Here is a 19,300-nt window from a genome sequence, read left to right on the forward strand (position 1 = left end):
AGTGGGTTTACTTCTGGGATTAATTTAGCTCCATATATTTTTTAATACCTTATTAGTGTTGTCACAAATATTCTTACAGTTGATCTATACTTTTTTCCCCATTGAAGGGTTAGCATACAGTAATCTAATGTATACATGCACACCATATGAGTTTATTAAGTCACAGTATACAGCCTTGATATGTTAATATTTTTATGATTCTCTATGTTATCAGACTAGATCCATGGGTAATGTATTTACATTGGAAGCTTTTTTAAAATCAGACTGCAGTAGTAAAGTTGGTAATTAAAATATTATTGCACAGATACTGAAACATAATTAACAGCATTCCCATGAAACACCATTGGCTAGAGAAGGAGAGATTGGATGCAAGTTTGGTCCTGCTGAAGTCAACAGTTTTGACTATACTGAGACCAAGATTTCACCCATTGTGTATGGTGTCTCCCTTATATTACTGCAGTATAAGCACACATTTCTAATGTAACAACTTATGTTTTGAGGAAACAATATCTTATAAAGACTATAGCACTTTTACTCTAAAGTTTCTTCCAACAAAATAATCATGTTTTAATAATAATCTGGTCCTGCTTTGAGCAGGGGGTTGGACTAGATGACCTCCTGAGGTCCCTTCCAACCCTGATATTCTATGATTCTATGTTTTTAGACTTAAAGGCAGCATCAAATAACAGACACATGCAATGACAGGAATTAAACTGATAATTTTATGATTACCGAAAAAGAAAAGCCTTTGCCCTTATTAAAATATTTGTTTTTCATTACTCACCAACTGACAGCCTTCCAGGGAGTTTACCAGCTGAGCATTCTGACATGAGAGAATAGAACCAGCCAAGTTCAACATTACACACACTGCAGACAGTAGCATGAAAAAGGTTATCTGGAAAAAAAACCAACCAAACAGTCCATTGATTATTCACTGCAAAAGGCAAAGGGGAAAAATTAATTTAGCCTTTGAAGTGCTTCCATCTTGTCAAATAATCACATGGATGGCAACATTTTATATGTTTTAAAGACCAACATGAAACATTTTTCAGTCTTACAAGGTCCTGGGCTTCATACCATAAGAAAGGCAATGCCGACACTAGTCTTGACTGCCATTTATTTTCCTTTAAATTCTTTAAGTCCTTCCACTTGATCTTCCATTTGCTCACCCCAAAATTCCATTTGCAACCCAAATATTAAGAACTGAGACCCTGAAAATTAAACGGATGATAAACAAACAGCAATAATAGTGAAAAGCAAATCCATTTTAGTGTTAGTAATCTAAGTTGCTATTTCTAACATAAAGAAGCCTATTTGTTAATATGTGATTTTATGTTACATATTAATGTATAACATTAGATACCATTCTACCTTTTATGTAATCCCTGGCTCGTTATAAGCAAGATAAACAATAATCACCAAATTAAAATATTATAGTGTGTATAAAAATAAACACTACCCTAACACAAAGTGTACCATTAACTATATACAACAAGAGAAAAAACCTAAACTAGTTGACAGGTTGTGAAGTTGAGATCTCAGAGCTCCGATTCCAGCCCTGGGTGGTAAGAAGGGAGGGAGAGTGGGGCCAGCACTGCTTCACATAGCCAGGGAGGGGCTATGGCCACACGGTCTGAGCACCGCCCCTCTGCAGGTACTGCTAGGCAAATCTCTCCAGCTCTGGTGTGCTAGGCACACATATACTTCAGTGGAATGTATGGCTACATCTACTCAAAGAAGAACAGCTGATGTCCCAAGATCAAAAGCGATGTGCATAGTGTGTAATGCATCCATCCCATTATTTACTGAAGAGATATGAAAACTAAGGATAGAGAAATTTAAAAAGGACGTTAAGGACAATATCTCAACAAGCAATAGGAACCATCACCATCACATCATTTTGTACTTCTAACAGATGACCACAAAAGTGTTCAACAAACAGTGAAGGAAGCTTCCCCACAATGCCATGAAGTAGGCAACTATCATTGTCCAGTCTTTAGATATGAGGAAACAGACAAAGATGCTTTAAGGCTAAACATTTTCATATGTTTGACGCCTAAATATAGTTTTATTCAGGTAACTCCTATAGGTCTATAGAAAAATGGCCCAAGAGTTTCTAAGGTTAAGTTCAACTTATATGTGTAGATATATGCAGACATAGAAAGGTAATTTCATAGTGGTGCAGTGCAGAGGGAGTTAGTTATACAGCATCTTTGTGAATAGGAGTGTGTCTAATTTCCCATGGACCACATTAAAATTTACCCCAGAAAATGAGTTCCTGGAGGTTGTTCAAGTAAGTATAAGCAAATGTGGTACAACACAAGGGCTATTAGGAGAGTGAATAAAGAGAAATCAGAATCATCTGGGCCCAGGCAGTGGAGTTCTCTGTACAGTAGTTAAAAAGAAATAATAAAAGGTAGGTTTAGTGCATTACACTAGAGGGCTATGACGGCTTAATACTGAGTAATAGCTGTAATATTACCCCTTTCACCTGAGTCAGTAACCTTTCCAACTGCTCAGCATGGGATACAATACTACTACAACATACTACAGAACTTAATGAAGTAACTATAATGTTTTGATATTACCAGTTCCAAAAGCCTTAAAACCAATCAGGAGTTAGTGGGAAGTACAACCAATTTATGGCTATTCCCACTTAGCTGGTTTAATAGCAATAGACCAAAATGATGCCCATTTTCTGTGTAGACAGAATGCTACTCCGGTACTGCCACTGTGTTCCTTCCCCATTGTGTCCCCTGAGCCCTGGGCTGGGCCTTTACACTGACACGGCTTTTTTGTTCTGCAACATCCAGGTGTTCGACCACACCAGTACAGGCTTAAGAGGCTCAGCCCTCTGGCCGAACCCAGGCAATACACTCCTTTTGGAGTTGTCAAAGAACACTCCCCACCAGGGTCTGATATCTCTCACAGATGTGCTGGAGCAGGACCAACTCAGCCCACATTAGCTCAGTAACCCAGTTTTACCCAGTGTGGGATTTGCATACCCTACTCAAAAGTTACTACAGCTCCAAAATGGTTCCACTAAAGCTAATTAACTTTGATGAGAAGCCTATATTTAACAATTATATTAACATGTCACAGTTCAAGATGTTATCCTGTACCAGGATTCTGCCTCTTGTATTCAAAGGGTTACATGATTTTGCGGTTGGGGTCATGTTGAACACATCTTCCAGTTTACCATGTCTCCTCATACCAGTTTGATGTTCTGTATTGTTGTCAACTTCTTGTCCTCAGATAACCACTCCATCTGCTACACTGCCATCATCAAGACCACTGAAGCATAAACCTTCCAGTGACAAAGGACAAACCAAACTAAAGGCCTTCCTTTAATGACTGTCCCCCGATATGATACAAAGCAAAGACATGAGCTCATAAAAATGTACACTGTATCTGAGTATTTGTAGAGTAGGTCTGCAAGTTAGTTTCCTTAAACCATTCTAACTAAAGAGCCAAGTATCTTTTCTCACCACCTTGCAGGGGCAGAAGTCAATCCACACTCTACTGGCACTCTCCCTCTAGCTGTTATTGGGTATATAAAGTTCCCCCTGGTGTCTCACCTGAACTACTCTTGCACCTGTAGAAACGCTCACTAGAGCTCGCAAAACAAGCTCCTTTCCAACAGTCAGTCTGATGTGACAAATTGCTTTTACTGCCTTTAATTGCTTAACTGAAAAACATTATTTTAACCTGTGATTTCCTCCGGGGTAATATTGACAACAAAGCCTTTGCATTTAGATAGATAGATAACTTTATTTTATTATGCAATTACTCTGACTGTTATTCAGAAAGGGGTAGGGTCATTCACAATTTACATAACTTCTGACTTGAAAGGATAACAAAATTAAAAGACTTTGGTACCTGCAACAATACTGGAAAACATGTACGCATTTATATTTTGGTTCTTAATTAATGTATCCCTAGAAATCTTCAAAACAACAGTAACAGCATGAAATCAAAGGGCAAAGGGAAAGCTATCCAGAATTTCACTGCCATATAGAGTTGTTTCTCATATACACGTAGACTTTAAGGTCAGAAGAGGCTATCATGATCATCTAGTCCAGTGGTTCTCAACCTATTTATCATTGTGGGCCGCAGGTTGAGAACCACAGTGCACTCCCCTCCCCTCTCTCCTATGCCCAGCAAGTCCTGCCCAGAGACCCCTCCACAGAGTGGAGCCCTGGGTAGGGAGGCCAAGTGGCAGGAACCCTGGACTGTGTGGCAGATCCGACCCTGGACCCTGCCGTGTGGCAGATCTGACCCTTGACCTGGCCACGCATACGCCCAACCCCGCGGGACCAGCTGGCAGCCCCAAACCTCCGCTGCGCTGGGCTGGGCAGCCGGGAACCCAGATCCTGCTGCATGGCCTGGGATCCTTTAGCACAAAGTTGGGTTGCAGCTGTGTGTTAATTGGACGTCATGTGGCCCACGGATTGAGAATCGCTGATCTAGTCTGACCTCCTGCACATTGCAGGCCACAGAACTTCATCCACTCCTGAAATAGACCCCTAACTTCTGACTCAGTTACTGAAGTCCTGAAATCATGGTTTAAAGACTTCAAGTTACAGAGAATTCAGAATTTACACTAGTTTAAACCTGCGAGTGACCCATATCCCATGCTATAGGGAACGCAAAAAAAACCCCAGGGTCTCTGCCAATCTGATGCGGGGGAAAATTCCTTCTTGACCCCAAATATGGCGATCAGTGAGACCCTGAGCATGTGGGCAAGACCCGCTAAGCAGATACCTGGGAAAGAATTCTCTGTAGTAGATCAGAGCCCTCCCCATCTAATGTCCTATCTACAGACATTGGGGATTTTTGCTAGAGGCAGTTGCCGATGGGCCACATGCCATTATAGGCAGTCCTGTCATACCATCCCCTCCACAAAGTTATCAAGCTCAGTCTTGAAGCCAGTTAGATTTTTTGCCCCCAATGCTCCCCTAGGAAGGCTGTTCCAGAACTTCACTCCTCTGATTATTAGAAACCTTTGCCTAATAATAATAATGCCTAAAACTTGTTGATGGGCACTTTATAGCCATTTATTCTTGTGTCCACATTGGTGCTTAACTTAAATAACTCCTCTCGCTCCCTTGTATTTATCCCTCTGATGTATTTATAGAGAGCAATGATATTTCCCCTCATCCTTACTTTGGCTAGGCTAAACAAGCCAAGCTCATTGAGTCTCCCTTAATAAGGTAGGTTTTCCATTCCTTGGATCATCCTAGTAGCCCTTCTCTGCTTCCTTTCTTAAACATGGGAGACTGGAATTGCACACGATATCCCAGATAATGTCACAACAATGCCTTGTATAATAGTACTAATAGTTTGCTGTCTCTATTGGAAATATCTAGCCTGATGCATCCTAGTATTGCATTAGCCTTTTTCACAGGCATATCACATTGATGGCTCATAGTCATCCTGTGATCAACCAATACATCCAGGTCTTTCTTCTCCTCTGTCACTCTCAACTGTTAAGTCCCCATCTTATAGCAAAAATTCTTGTTGTTAACCCCTAAATGCATGACCTTGCACTTTGCACTATTAAATTTCATCCCATTTCCATTACTCCAGTTCACAAGGTCATCCAGATCTTGTATGCTATTCCGGTCCTCCTCCAAATTGGCTATTCCTCCCAACTTTGCGTCATCCACAAATTTTATTAGCACACACTCATTTTTTGTGCCAAGGATAGTAATAAAAATGTTAAATAAGATTGGTTTCAAGACCGATCTGTGAGGAACTCCACAAGTAACCTCCCTCCAGTCTGACAGTTCACCTTTCAGTATGACCCATTTTAGTTGTCCCTTTAATCAATTCCTTATCCATCTTTCAATTCTCATACTAATCCCCATCTTCTCCAATTTAACTAAAAATTTCCGATGTGGAATTGTATCAAATGCTTTATTGTCTGTGAATCACTCAAACCTCTTTCAAAAAGTTTTGTAAGAGTATGCATACTGGATGCATGTATAAATTAGGAAAAAAATAATAAAAGCTTCATCTGAAACTGCATAGTTTGATAGTCCTTGCAATGTATTGGGCAGGCTATAGAAATATAGCACACTGGTTAGCAATAATGTTATTGATAGCATATGGCATAAGCTGATAGACTGGACTCCATCTTACAAGTACTCCTCTATACAAAGCAGAATGTAGGAAGGTTAACAAGAGGAGAGGGACAAAAGAATCAAGTTACTGTAATCCTCTACTGGACGACTGAATTTCTGGATTTAGGCAAGCAGATAACTTGGAAAAAAGTACTGTAATAAAAACATTTACAAGCCTGGAAAGAAACAAAGTCTGACACGGTTTCTAAACTGTGTCTGTGCAGAGATCAGGAAAGAAGGTGGTTTTGTACAGCTGGAGAATAATAAATATTCAGTAGAAACTGACAGAAACTGAATCCTGATAGAGAGCAACACAGGGGAGGCACTTCAGTGAAAAGGTGCAGAAACCAAAAATACTCATTATTATTCAGATTTATCTTATTTTAGCGAATCTTTGCAGGAACAGTTGTGAGCAATCAAACATGATGTTCTTTATTGTACTAATCTACAGTCACACACATACCTTCCAACTCTCCACACTCAAATTGTGAAACCAAGAACCTATCAATAATATAGGCAAATAAAGAGATCACACCACAGCAAGTTGTAAAAATGCTGTTTACAGTGTAATTTCTACACTAAAGGAGAAAAAGAGAAGTAATTTAAGAGCAGGGATGGATAAAGGCTAACCAGAAGCAGGGTCCAGTAAAATGTATGAGCCTCCAAAACTCTTTAACACCTTTAGACACCCTTTTTTAGCAGATGACTTCACCTCATCCAAGACCTTCCTACATTTTTCCCTACTTTGTCTTCATTCTTGGCTCTCCATTTCCCTATATCTTGTTCCTCTGTACTAGCCACAATATCAAGCTCTTTCCCATCCTCTATCCTAACCCTAATGTCTCCATTCCATCCCAACCAGTTTCCCACACTCTTTTCTCATTCCATTTCCCTTCCACTCAGTCTATGTAAAGAGGGTGCTGGAAAGGTTGAGTTGTTTTCTTCTCTCTTCTCTTAGAGATGGGGGAACTGAGGAAGTATTTCCATCCTGCCCTTCTATTATGTAAACGGGGAGCAGAGAATCCTTCACCCGCTGGGCCAACTGAATCCACTTAAACAGCAGTGCATGCAGCAAACTGTCACTTTGCAAGTAGGACCGCTATTTCAGGGAAGCAGCTGCAATTTGCAGCCGTGTTGCCACATTTTGCTATTTATTGCAAGCCTTGTGATATTTGGTGTTTTTCTGAAAGATGCAGCTCCTGGAATCATGTGATTATGTGAGAATTCCATTTAAAATTAGACAGTTACTAAGCTTCATGGTTACAGGAAAAAAGCTTGAAAGCATGATCTAAGTGCACCCCCCACCAAAAAAGAAAAAAAACCCCAAATTTATTTTATTTTTTTAAAAAATCATGGTCTTTAGACAATCTCATGCCTTTTGAGGAGCTGAGTTATGATTTTTGAACACTTAGGGTTGCCCCTGTAATTTCCCACCAAACCCTAATGGTTGTAGTGGAAAGGTAGGCAGCAGTCCCGTCTCTCCCTTTAATCTGCATCTATACTATGAAACAACACTTAGAGCCCTAACCCAAATAGCAGCTTTTAAAATATTCACAGCAAAGCGGATGACTAAAGAACCGAAATATAAAGGATGTTCCTCTCCTAATAAAATGTTGCATTCTGGAATTCTACATAAGCGTATACACAGTACTGACATGTTGTGGTTCACAAATATTCTTCAGTTTGGATACTAAATGCAGATACTATTCAACCACAGAACAATAAAAATGCTTCCTCAAAACTTGTAAAAGTAATAAATTATTATACTGCAAGTTAAAATGTTGTCATAGAAAAATATCTGCTACTGGATGCAAGAGTCCTATAATAAGCCTGTTCCAGGAGGTTACCTTGTATTATCGGTACATTATGGCTGATGTCAGGTTTCACACCAATAATACACATTCATAGCTCCATCAAGATGGCTGACATTAGAGAGAGGCATTACACACTGCTTTATGGCAAGTCATCTTTACTACTTTCCCTCGCACCTCCCCTTCTCTGACAGCATTAGTTTTTGTGGATTGTTAGCAGAAGATCTATTAACCATAAATATGTTGAAGACTCAAACCTAGGGAATAATCAGAGTTTTGTACTAAGACTGCTCACTTAAGTAACTCTGCATGCAATTTCACCAAACTCACATCTCTCAGAGATTTATAAACTGAAAAATAAACCTGACTTACATTAGGTAAATTTTGAGTCTATATAATAACTTATCTATAACGAGAAAAGCAATGGTAAGAAGAAATAAATTATGACAATCAAATCTGCAGTAGTCCTTTAGAGCATTACTTTACCTATAAGCAATAAAACAGGGTCAGACATGTGTGTCCTAATTAGAGCAAAGTAGCTGGATCATTTCAGGCCTCCAACAATAACTAAACAGTTGATCCAATGTATTGCAAATATGTGTAAAAGTCACAAACCCTGTGCTATCTATAATTTGCTAACATGTTGAATTAAATAAAGAAGTGTGTGCAGTTCTGACAAAGAGCCAGAATGGATCAGTGCAGGGAGATGAACTAGATGACCTCTCAAGATCTCTTTCAGACCAACATTTCTATGACTCTGTAGAGCACTATTTATGAAAAACATAGTTCAGTTCTGAGATACACTGAACAATTACAGAATGGAGGGACTGATCTGATGTATGATGCTGTGCCAATAAATGGTGATCTTGTGTCTCTTAATAAGTATCAGAGCTCTCTGGTCATAATTCTGAGTAATGTAAAGAGCCATTTGTACACTTCATTAAATTTTTGCAAGACATTCTGTCTAGTAACAATTTAATTATTCCACCATATATTCTGAGTTTTATTCCTTTTTTATTAAAGCTATAAATAACTCTTGTGTATTTCTTTTCAAATTTTTGGCTGGCTGATTTTTTCCCCTAAGAGAAGATTGCTAATTTCTTCCAGTTAAACAGCAGCACCTCTTGATAGGAATCAGTTAGGAACCATGTCTACAAATTACCTTGAATTAAAAGACAATGCAATAAATTCTTGTACAATGTATATTCTTCTGGATGCACATGGAAGTATTGTGTATACAAATGGCTAATGGTTCCTGAAAACCCTACATATGGAAGTAAACTAGAATTGTGTCAACTTCCCTGAAGTCATATTCATCTTCTACTAAGAATTATTTAAATTCTTCAAACTGGCTATATAAATGAGAGTTCAGCAAAAATACATCCTGCACTTTTCCAAATAGAGAAACAAAAAAGTGATTTAACTCCAGTTTATTAAATCCAGATAGTGTTCATAGAATCATAGAATATCAGGTTTGGAAGGGACCTCAGGAGGTCATCTAGTCCAACACCCTGCTCAAAGCAGGACCAGTCCCCAACTAAATCATCCCAGCCAGGGCTTTATCAAGCCTGACCTTAAAAACCTCTAAAGAAGGATATTCCACCACCTCCCTAATGTTAATATAAGGCAACGATTTGCTCTAAGTTGGATTTGCAGGTCTGGCTCTAAGTTTGATATTTATCTAAATTAATGAACAAAAAGCCTTAACTTAATGTTAGCTAAGGATGCTATAGAAATTAGGAAATGCAAAGTTAAGGATTAGAAAGGATTAAAAGGTTGCAAAGTCAACCACTCTCAAGAAAGGTAAAGTCAGAATGAATATTGCCTATGCAACCTTTAATTTGGTCTCCTTGTTCTTGAAGGAGTGGCCATCTATGAAAAGTTTGGTGTAAGTGACTTCCCTAACATCACATAGCAACTCATAGGCAGAGACAGAATCCAAGTGTCCGGGCTGACATTCAGATCCCTAACCACAAGACCATCCCTTCTCTTCTTGCAGTCCCACCTCATTCATTACTCACATTTCAACTTCGAAACTAACGAGGCAGGGGTCATACAGACAACAGACTCCTTCATTACACAACTCTGATTCATCCCAAGAGCAGATCTGTCCAGTGCACTGAATGGACCATGCAGCTTTACTTTGGGTGTCACATTCTGGGGGGCAATTCAGACCAGTGAGGAGCTGTGCTACCACGTGCCCTGTAACCCTGGACACACAGAGCCAGCAGACGAGCATGTAGTGTCTGTCTGTTAAGCAGCTCTGACTCAGCACTCTGATTCCAGCAGCCTGCTTTTTACACCCCAGCCGCACACTGGTATCTACCTGCCTTGGTTATTAACATCTATGTGATGTCAAAACACCCTCAACTCCCATATTTTCCCAAAACTGTGTGCTCTGCAAAGTCTAGCCCTCTCCCGGACCATTCAGAGGAATAAGAGGATTGTTTGCTCCAAGCCAATACCCAGCAGCTTGCCACATTAACTGGAGTTAACAATCACTTCAGTTCAAATACAGCACTAGATTGATTTAGATTAAAATAAAACAAGTTTATTAACAACAGGGCATGCGTTAAGTGATTCCAAATAAAAGAAAGAAGGGTTACAAGCAAATAACAGTGAAAGACACTTATCTAAAAGCCTAAAACTTAATCTAGCAAGGTACAGACTTTGTTTAATATGGTTTCTCTCACCAATTACTCTTTCTCCAGCATGGCTGACTGTATCTCAGTCAGGATCTTTCATGGAAGTACAGGGTAGCCCTTTTCTTCCTAGGTGAAAGATAACTTGTGGGTCTTTACCTCTCTCATAGTTTAGTTAACCTTTCAAATGGATTCTTCCGCAGGTTGCCCCTGCCCCCTACAAAATAAAGTTAATTCAAGATGTGAGGAATAAGACATGAGTCTGGTGATGAAGGAGGTTCCATGTTGGTTTCTTTCCCATATAATGTTTGTTAACATGCAAATTGATTTGTTCCTGCAATCTCTCCCCCCTGCCATTATTCTGAGTGGTTATCTCCTCCCCTTGTTAGCGTTATGGTTTTGTCTACCTTTTATGTAAATACACTCCCACTGTCTCAATGTATGTTGGTAGTACCTTCAAGGTGGTGGAATCACATTCCTTTGTGTGTAAGGTAGGATAACTTCAGCCTTGCCTGGCAGACATACTTTAAGAACATAATTACCAATATGTTGGTAATCTTGATTTGTGCTCCATACATACACCACTCAATGATATAAATGATCAGTATGTGATCTGCCTTCTATTGATATCTCACTTGACACCTTTTAGACACAGGTTATGACATTAGTGAGTTGGGTTACACTGAACAAGTCGGGCCAGATGAAACTCCCACTGGTCGCTACCAGATACCAGTGAGCCCCTTGGTCTCTCTTGCATTGCGATGCTGTTAGGGTCACAGTGCACAGCACTGATTCTGGCATTTTCTAACTTGAGAGTGTCTGACTATGCAACCATTTGATACTTTTTAATTCTTAACTTTGCATTTCCTAGTTTTTATGGGTTAGTTTACTGATGAAAGATACTTTTTTGTTATACAAAGCTTTTTGTTTGGAAATTTCCTTAGGTTTTTTAAGTTAAAAAAATCTTTTATATATGTTCTTTTTAAATAATGAAGCACTTACACATTTATTGTCTTCAATGTACATTTTGTTGCCTTTGTTATCTCTGTAGAGCTCCATATTTCACTTCTCAGTGTCATGTTGACCAATATATTGAAACTAATTAAATTAAATTGTATTCATACAAAATATGGTTTTTATTAATGAAACTTCAGCTTTAGAGGAACTTCTAAATGACTTTTTAAAAGTTTACAACAGAATACCGAATAGGGTATATACTGTAGTTTCCTGCCTTTTAAAAACATAAATTTTCAAAAGCCATAGCTCCCAATTTGTAAAGAGAAGATAAACAATATACATGGAAAGGAGATCTGTAATTTTGTATCTTATTTTACTTTAACCCTGTGACGATGGCAAACTAGGTGCCAGTTTATGTCAAGGTCCCCATGCCTCCTATGAATACTGACAAACACATAGCTGGAAATGGACAGGTTCACCTGTATGTTAATATTGTTAAAAAACATGTTTAGACTTTATTGAATGCTTGTAAGTTGCTGCATATATTAATCTCACTTGTAAACACTGGTATCCCATATTGTAAAATAATATTTGAGCATTTGCATTGTAAGCCTCTGTGAAATGCTGGCCTCCAACAGCAAGTGTTATGTTCTGCCCCACAAGGAAGGCCCCCACACCAGATGAGCTATTTTAGAACATCAAAGAGGACAAAACACTGTTTATTGTTTGCTGCTCTCCCCTTAATGAAGAGGAAACATGCAAATGCATTCCTCCCACCAGCTAAGTGTGCAATTTGAAGCAGAAGGGAGGAAGGGATAAACCCCTAACAAGGAGGAAACTATATTTCTTTGCTGCTTGGACTTTTGACTCTTTTCTAGGCATAACCAAGAGATTCCCCAGTGTTTAGCTTGGGTTAAACAGAAGCTTATTACAGAAGCTTCTATTACTTTTTAAAACTTAAGATTGGAAATCATTTGTGTATATGTATATTTATGTGCTTTAACCTTGCAAATAACTCATTTCCTTTCTAATAAACTATCTAAAGATGTAAAATAAGATTGGCTACAGCATTGTCTTTAGCATGAAATTGAAGGTACAACTGGCCTGCGGTAACTGACTGGTCCTTTGGAGTTGGAGTAACCTGAATATTACTGTGTTTCATCTATCACAAAGGTAAGCTTGCCTAGGTGACAAGATAGACTGGAGTACCCAAGGAGACGCTCTGGGACTCCATGTTACAGTGTCTGAGGAGTTTACACTTAATACTTGGTTGATGAAATCTAAGTATAGAGCTCACAAGCAATCTGGGGTTTGTAACAATCTGCCCTTAGGTTGATACTCATGCTCTTGAATCACCTTAGGACAGCTTGACAGGCTCTTTTTGAGGAAAGTAACTATTACTCTTTGAAAAGAAACAGTGTAACTTACTATAGTACAAACCCAAACAAGCGGAACAGGAGTTTATCCAAACCCACTCTGCTTTCATTACAAGGTCCTCCTAGGACCTTTCTCTGTAATAACATAATGGTCATTTGAGATAAATTAGTTACCAAAGGCAGCTATTGCCATGATAACCATAGCAATAGTGACTCTCCCCAAGTTTACAAATGAACTGGAGGGATTGAGTGGTGAGTGGCTGATTGTCTCTGATGTCACTGCTCAGCCAGCAGCATACAAACACAAAATACACATAGGAGATCATTCCACACACATTATATATATGTTGGAGAGCATTCTACAGACATTAATTAGTAGTTGAAATTTCATTTAAAGTCCCCACGGCATGTTTATATAAAAGGGTTCCCAAAAAGAGTGAGAAACTGAAATAAAAATCCTGTAAAACAGAAAATTTTTATGCAAACTTAACTGTGAGGCCATAATAAATTCTATATTTTATGAGTTTATATTTTATTCTCACAAATCCTAACAAAAAAGTGAAGGGAAAAACAGGTGTATCAATTTTCTTCATAGATCAAAAACTTTTTTTTTGTAAATTACTGGAACACTTTTAAAAAGGGAGCAGTAACTGCATTAGCACTTTAATGATAGTGTTTTGTTTCAGGAATCTGTTTAAGTTCCTAATTTGCCAGAACAGCTTCATTAAATTCCTAAGTCTTGTATATGTCACACAACAAAAAGGAGTATTTATCTGGAATGAAAGCCTGCTTTCAAAGTCTTTCAAATTATTTCTAACACACGATAAATGATGTGAAACGGAAAACATTATTTTAAGGAAACTGAGCAAATACTTTATTTCAAAGTGTCTGTCATAAAACCAAAGGTGGTGCTATAAGAGGCACATAATAACGTACATGCACATTTGATATAATTAATTATCTTCCTAGATCTGCAGATCTGGACATAAATGGACATATGTGGCACATGAGAACTCAAGTAACTTTCTTTTAAACCTTAAAGTAATTCAGAATCAGGAGAGTTTCACTAAAATGAAAGGCTACATAAAGACATTCTGAAAAAATTTATACTTCATATTCATCCTGTTTATATGGAGACATGGGAGAGTCACCTTACTTATAATGAGAAATAAACATTATTAAAGTATTATCATCATCCTGTTTATTCTGTCTTTTAGTTTACTTCCTGTTGCCTATCTCAGGCTATGGCTACATGATGGAGCTGCACTGATGTAGCTGCACCTCTGTAGTCGACTTAATTACTCCAGCCCCCAAGAACAGCAGTAGCTATGTCGTCTGGAAAAGCTCTCCCGCCGACATAACACTGTACACACCGACTCTTAAGTCAGTGTACCTTACATTGCTCATGGGCGTGTTGGTTATTCACACCCTTGAGCAACATAACTTATACTGATTTAAGCTGCAATGTGTACATAGCCTTGTTTCAAAAGAGATGGCATTAATGAAGGAGAGAAATGCGTCTCACACTGTATTAGTACATCCATTTGAAATGCTGCTTGAGGATACACAGGTCAAAGAGAGCACCATTTTCACATTTGTAAAAGATATGGCAATTAATTGCCTAATAGTTACTTCTGATTCTATTTATATTTAATTGATCTGTACTTTGGAGGTGTTTTAGAGCCACTATTTCCTTTTAAAATTGTTATACAATACCTCAGCCTCTTTGGCAACCCCACAACTGCCCATCCTACTGCCCAACAATCAGTTCTGTGCTTGCATCCCCCTCAATTCTGTCCCAAGCCTCCATGTCTGTTCTGACACCCCCCACTCCAAACTGTGCCTCCAATCAATTCAGCCCCCCTCTTCTCCAGCCTCATATCTGCTCCTTCTGCAGCTCCAGGGGTTCTTAACTCCTCTCTAGCCCCACACCATCTATTAATTCCCCAGACCTAGGGGTGCATGGATGGAGAGGAGCAGAGAGGACCTGTCCAACTGCTCTTAGGAGGAGAGAGGGGAGGAGGCAGCTGAGCCAACCTGAACAGCAGGGCTCTTTCAGCTCTCTGCTCTCTCCTCACCTCTTGTGAGAATGGTGCCTGCTTCTGAGGAGGGGGAGAGAGAGCTCTGCCTGCTTCCTGAGGCAGCTCTGATTGGCTGCTCTTCTGCAGGAGCTGGGGCCATGGGAAAGACAGCCAATTAGAGGTTTTTCCCCCAAGGCACAGCTGAAATTCAAAAGAGGGGTGGAATTTCATGTCATCATGATACTGACTCCAGCCCTGGAGAAACTCCTATGACTGGCAAAAAAAATTGCAAGAGTTGTCAAGACTTAGAGATGGAAAAAGGCTACAGTGTATCAGCTGTTCTAACTTCTTGCAAGTGCAGATGGTTTCCTTCAGTACATTTCCAGTGCTCTGTCCAATCTAATTTGGAATGCCCAAACATAATGATTTCCACTGTATGTGAATAAAACATAAGCAAATTATTAAAAAACATTTAATGAAGAATCAGATCCCCAAACTGTACAAGACTCTGTGACGACTTGGCCTGGTGCCCAGGTTTAGTAACAGACATCTGACTAAAGATGTAAATTTTTTCAAATAATTACTGCTTACTAAAAGGGAAAAAAAGGCAAAATGAAAATCTGATAGACAGTAACCTTTGCCTTTACTCTGGCATGATCAGAAAAAGGTACCAGGTCTTCTGCATTTTCCTTGACATCTCCATCCACCAAGGCAGTTACCTTAGAATGGGAACCACCATGTCTCTGGAAAGCTAGGATTGTAGAGTCTGGTGTTATCCCTTTGAGTCATCATGCAAAAGGCATCACCTCTATTTAAGGAAAACTACTTTGAAGTAATTCCCCTGTAGGTTCAGGGACACAATAGGCCCACTGCTCCTCCTGCATGTCGTAAGAGGCAACTAAAATGGGGCTGCATGGAGAGGGATGGGCTCCGCCAGGTTAGAAATTTGCCCAAGACACACCATACGATGAGTAAGTCAACCATGTCCATACTGGATTGGTTGTAGTGCAGGTTAATAATGACCGCACTATTCGTCTCCCAGGGCGGACGCAACAAGTATACTACTGGTGTAACCCCAACAAAGAGGATCTGTGGAAGAGATAACATCACCATAGGCACATGGAATGTAAAAACACTGAAACAAATAGGGTGGTTGAAAGAACTCACGTACGAAATGGAACAATACACCTGGCACCTCCTAGGCATCTCTGAGGTCAGATGGAAGAACTTTGGAGAGGCACTAATGGAAGGCGGCCATGTACTCTATTACAGTGGAGAGGACAAACATGTCAATGGCACAGGATTTCTTGTGCATAAAGATATCAAGAATTCAGTATTAGGATGCCGCCCAATATCCAGTAGGCTTATTTCCATCTGTCTAAAAGCAGGACCATTCAATGTAACAGTGGTACAAGTCTACGCCCCTACAACAGACTATGACAATGAGCAAATTGAAGATTTTTACGATCAGCTCCAAGACATCAGTGATAAGGTCACAAGAAAGACATCCTGATTGTACAGGGAGATTGGAATGCTAAAGTGGGTACTGACACACAGGCATATTGGCAGGATTATTGTGGTCCTTTTTGTAATGTGGTAACCAATTAGAGAGGACTGAGACTTTTGGAGTTTGCTAGCTATAACAATCTGGTTCTTGAAAAAACATTAGGAGCACATAAATCATCCAGACGATCAATGCGGCATGCCCCTGATGGTCTATATCAGTCAGATCAACTACATCATGGTGCAAAACCAATTTAATTCTGGGATCAACAGAGCTAAAACAAGGAGCCTCCCTGCTGCTGATACTGAAAGTGATCACGACCCTGTGATGCTAAACTCTTGGCTGCAGCTAAGGAAAATTGTCAGGCCAAAGTTCACCAGAATCAAGTTTGACTTGGAAAGACTTAGAGACCGAAGCATTGCAGAGTCATTCCAAACAATGATTGGCAGAAAGTCTGCCCTGCTGCTTGCTCTAGGGGAAGACATAGAAACAATGACCAACTAGTTCAATGCTGTAATGAATAAGGCAGCAATGAACATTCTTGGGAAACACCATAAGATGACAAAACCTTGGGTCACAAATGAAATACCAGAAATTTGTGACATTAGAAGAGAATTCAAGAGAGACAAGAACAACATTGAGGGAGCTGATAAATACAGATTTCAGAGTAACAGCCGTGTTAGTCTGTATTCGCAAAAAGAAAAGGAGTACTTGTGGCACCTTAGAGACTAACCAATTTATTTGAGCATGAGCTTTCGTGAGCTACAGCTCACTTCATCGGATGCATACCGTGGAAACTGCAGCAGATATTATATACACACAGAGATCATGAAACAATACCTCCTCCCACCCCACTGTCCTGCTGGTAATAGCTTATCTAAAGTGATCATCAAGTTGGGCCATTTCCAGCACAAATCCAGGTTTTCTCACCCTCCGCCCCCCCCCCCCCCCAAACTCACTCTCCTGCTGGTAATAGCCCATCCAAAGTGACAACTCTCTTCACAATGTGCATGATAATCAAGGTGGGCCATTTCCTGCACAAATCCAGGTTCTCTCACCCCCTCACCCCCCTCCAAAAACCACACACACAAACTCACTCTCCTGCTGGTAAAAGCTCATCCAAAGTGACCACTCTCCCTACAATGTGCATGGTAATCAAGGTGGGCCATGTCCAGCACAAATCCAGGCTCTCTCACCCTCCCTTTTTCCGCCAGCAGGAGAGTGAGTTTGTGTGTGTGTGTCCCCCGGGGGGGGGGGGGGTGATAGAGCCTGGATTTGTGCTGGACATGGCCCACCTTGATTACCATGCATATTGTAGGGAGAGTGGTCACTTTGGATGAGCTATTATCAGCAGGAGAGTGAGTTTGTGTGTGTATGGGGGTGGGGGGGTGAGAAAACCTGGATTTGTGCTGGAAATGGCCCACCTTGATTATCATGCACATTGTAGGGAGAGTGGTCACTTTGGATGAGCTTTTACCAGCAGGAGAGTGAGTTTGTGTGTGTGGTTTTTGGAGGGGGGTGAGGGGGTGAGAGAACCTGGATTTGTGCAGGAAATGGCCCACCTTGATTATCATGCACATTGTGAAGAGAGTTGTCACTTTGGATGGGCTATTACCAGCAGGAGAGTGAGTTTGGGGGGGGGGGGGCGGAGGGTGAGAAAACCTGGATTTGTGCTGGAAATGGCCCAACTTGATGATCACTTTAGATAAGCTATTACCAGCAGGACAGTGGGGTGGGAGGAGGTATTGTTTCATGATCTCTGTGTGTATATAATATCTGCTGCAGTTTCCACGGTATGCATCCGATGAAATGAGCTGTAGCTCACGAAAGCTCATGCTCAAATAAATTGGTTAGTCTCTAAGGTGCCACAAGTACTCCTTTTCTTTTTGATAAATACAGAGTGACTGGCAGAAAGATCAAGAAAGATCAATGAAGGTGGCCAAGGAGATATGGATCAAACAATAATGCTCTAAAATTGAAGAATGTATCAATAATAAAAATAGCAAACAAGCCTTCTAGATTGTAAAAGATCTGACAAAAGAAAGATCGACCAAATCTAATGCAATTCAAGACAAGGAAGGGAACAGTCTTACAGAAGAAAGGGACATCATCAATATGTGGACAAACTACTGCTCTGATCTATATAACCACCAGACAAATGGAGATCCTAATGTCCTAGACAGCCCAGATTCAACAGAGGAGGCTGACTTTCCAATACTGCATGAAGAAGTGGAGACAGCTGTGATATCACTCAAGAACGGAAAGGCTACAGGTATTGACAACATCCCAGCTGAACTGATGAAATTCGGAGGAGAAATGGTAATATATGTACGCACAAAGATCTGCAACCAGATCTGGCAGACATGTGAGTGGCCCTCCACTTGGACACAGTCACTAATCATCACTCTGCCAAAGAAAGGCAACCTGCAATTGTGTCAAAATTATCAGACCATAAGCTTAATTAGCCATCCCAGCAAAATGATGTTGACAGTCATAAGGAACAGATTGAAGCCATAAGTGGAGCACAGGCAGGCTTTTGTGCTAGAAGAACAACAACAGAACAGATTTTCAATCTTCATGTTATATGCAAGAAGTACTTACAACATCAGCAAGACATCTACATGCCTTTGTTGACTTCAAGAAGGCGTTTGACAGAGTATGGCATGAAGCTCTTGGAGCAACCATGAAGAAGTACAATGTTGGTCGTAAGCTTATTATTATCATTAAAAAACTCTATGCCAAGGCCAGCAGTGCAGTTCTCGTCAACGGCACAACAGGAGAGTGGTTTCACACCACTATTGGAGTCCAGCTAGGCTACCTTCTTTTGCTCATACTCTTTTCGCTCAACATCTACTTGGAGCACA

At 40.0% G+C, this 19,300-nt stretch overlaps 1 protein-coding gene across 5 annotated transcripts in view; it reads right to left on the minus strand.

Moving 5' to 3' along the window:
- The window catches only part of ENTREP2 (endosomal transmembrane epsin interactor 2), a 388,263-nt gene that overhangs the window by 135,849 nt on the left and 233,114 nt on the right, over positions 1 to 19,300 (minus strand). For 2 of the 5 annotated variants that reach the window (XM_073303687.1, XM_073303681.1), the window contains exon 3: positions 785 to 895. The exons of the other annotated variants lie outside the window; for them this stretch is intronic. In XM_073303687.1, the coding sequence (XP_073159788.1) occupies positions 785 to 895 (111 nt within the window). The remainder of the gene's footprint in view (positions 1 to 784; positions 896 to 19,300) is intronic. 5 annotated transcript variants of the gene reach the window in all.

This window comes from Lepidochelys kempii, chromosome 10, assembly GCF_965140285.1.
Source record: "Lepidochelys kempii isolate rLepKem1 chromosome 10, rLepKem1.hap1, whole genome shotgun sequence".
Classification (NCBI taxonomy): Eukaryota; Metazoa; Chordata; order Testudines; family Cheloniidae; genus Lepidochelys; species Lepidochelys kempii.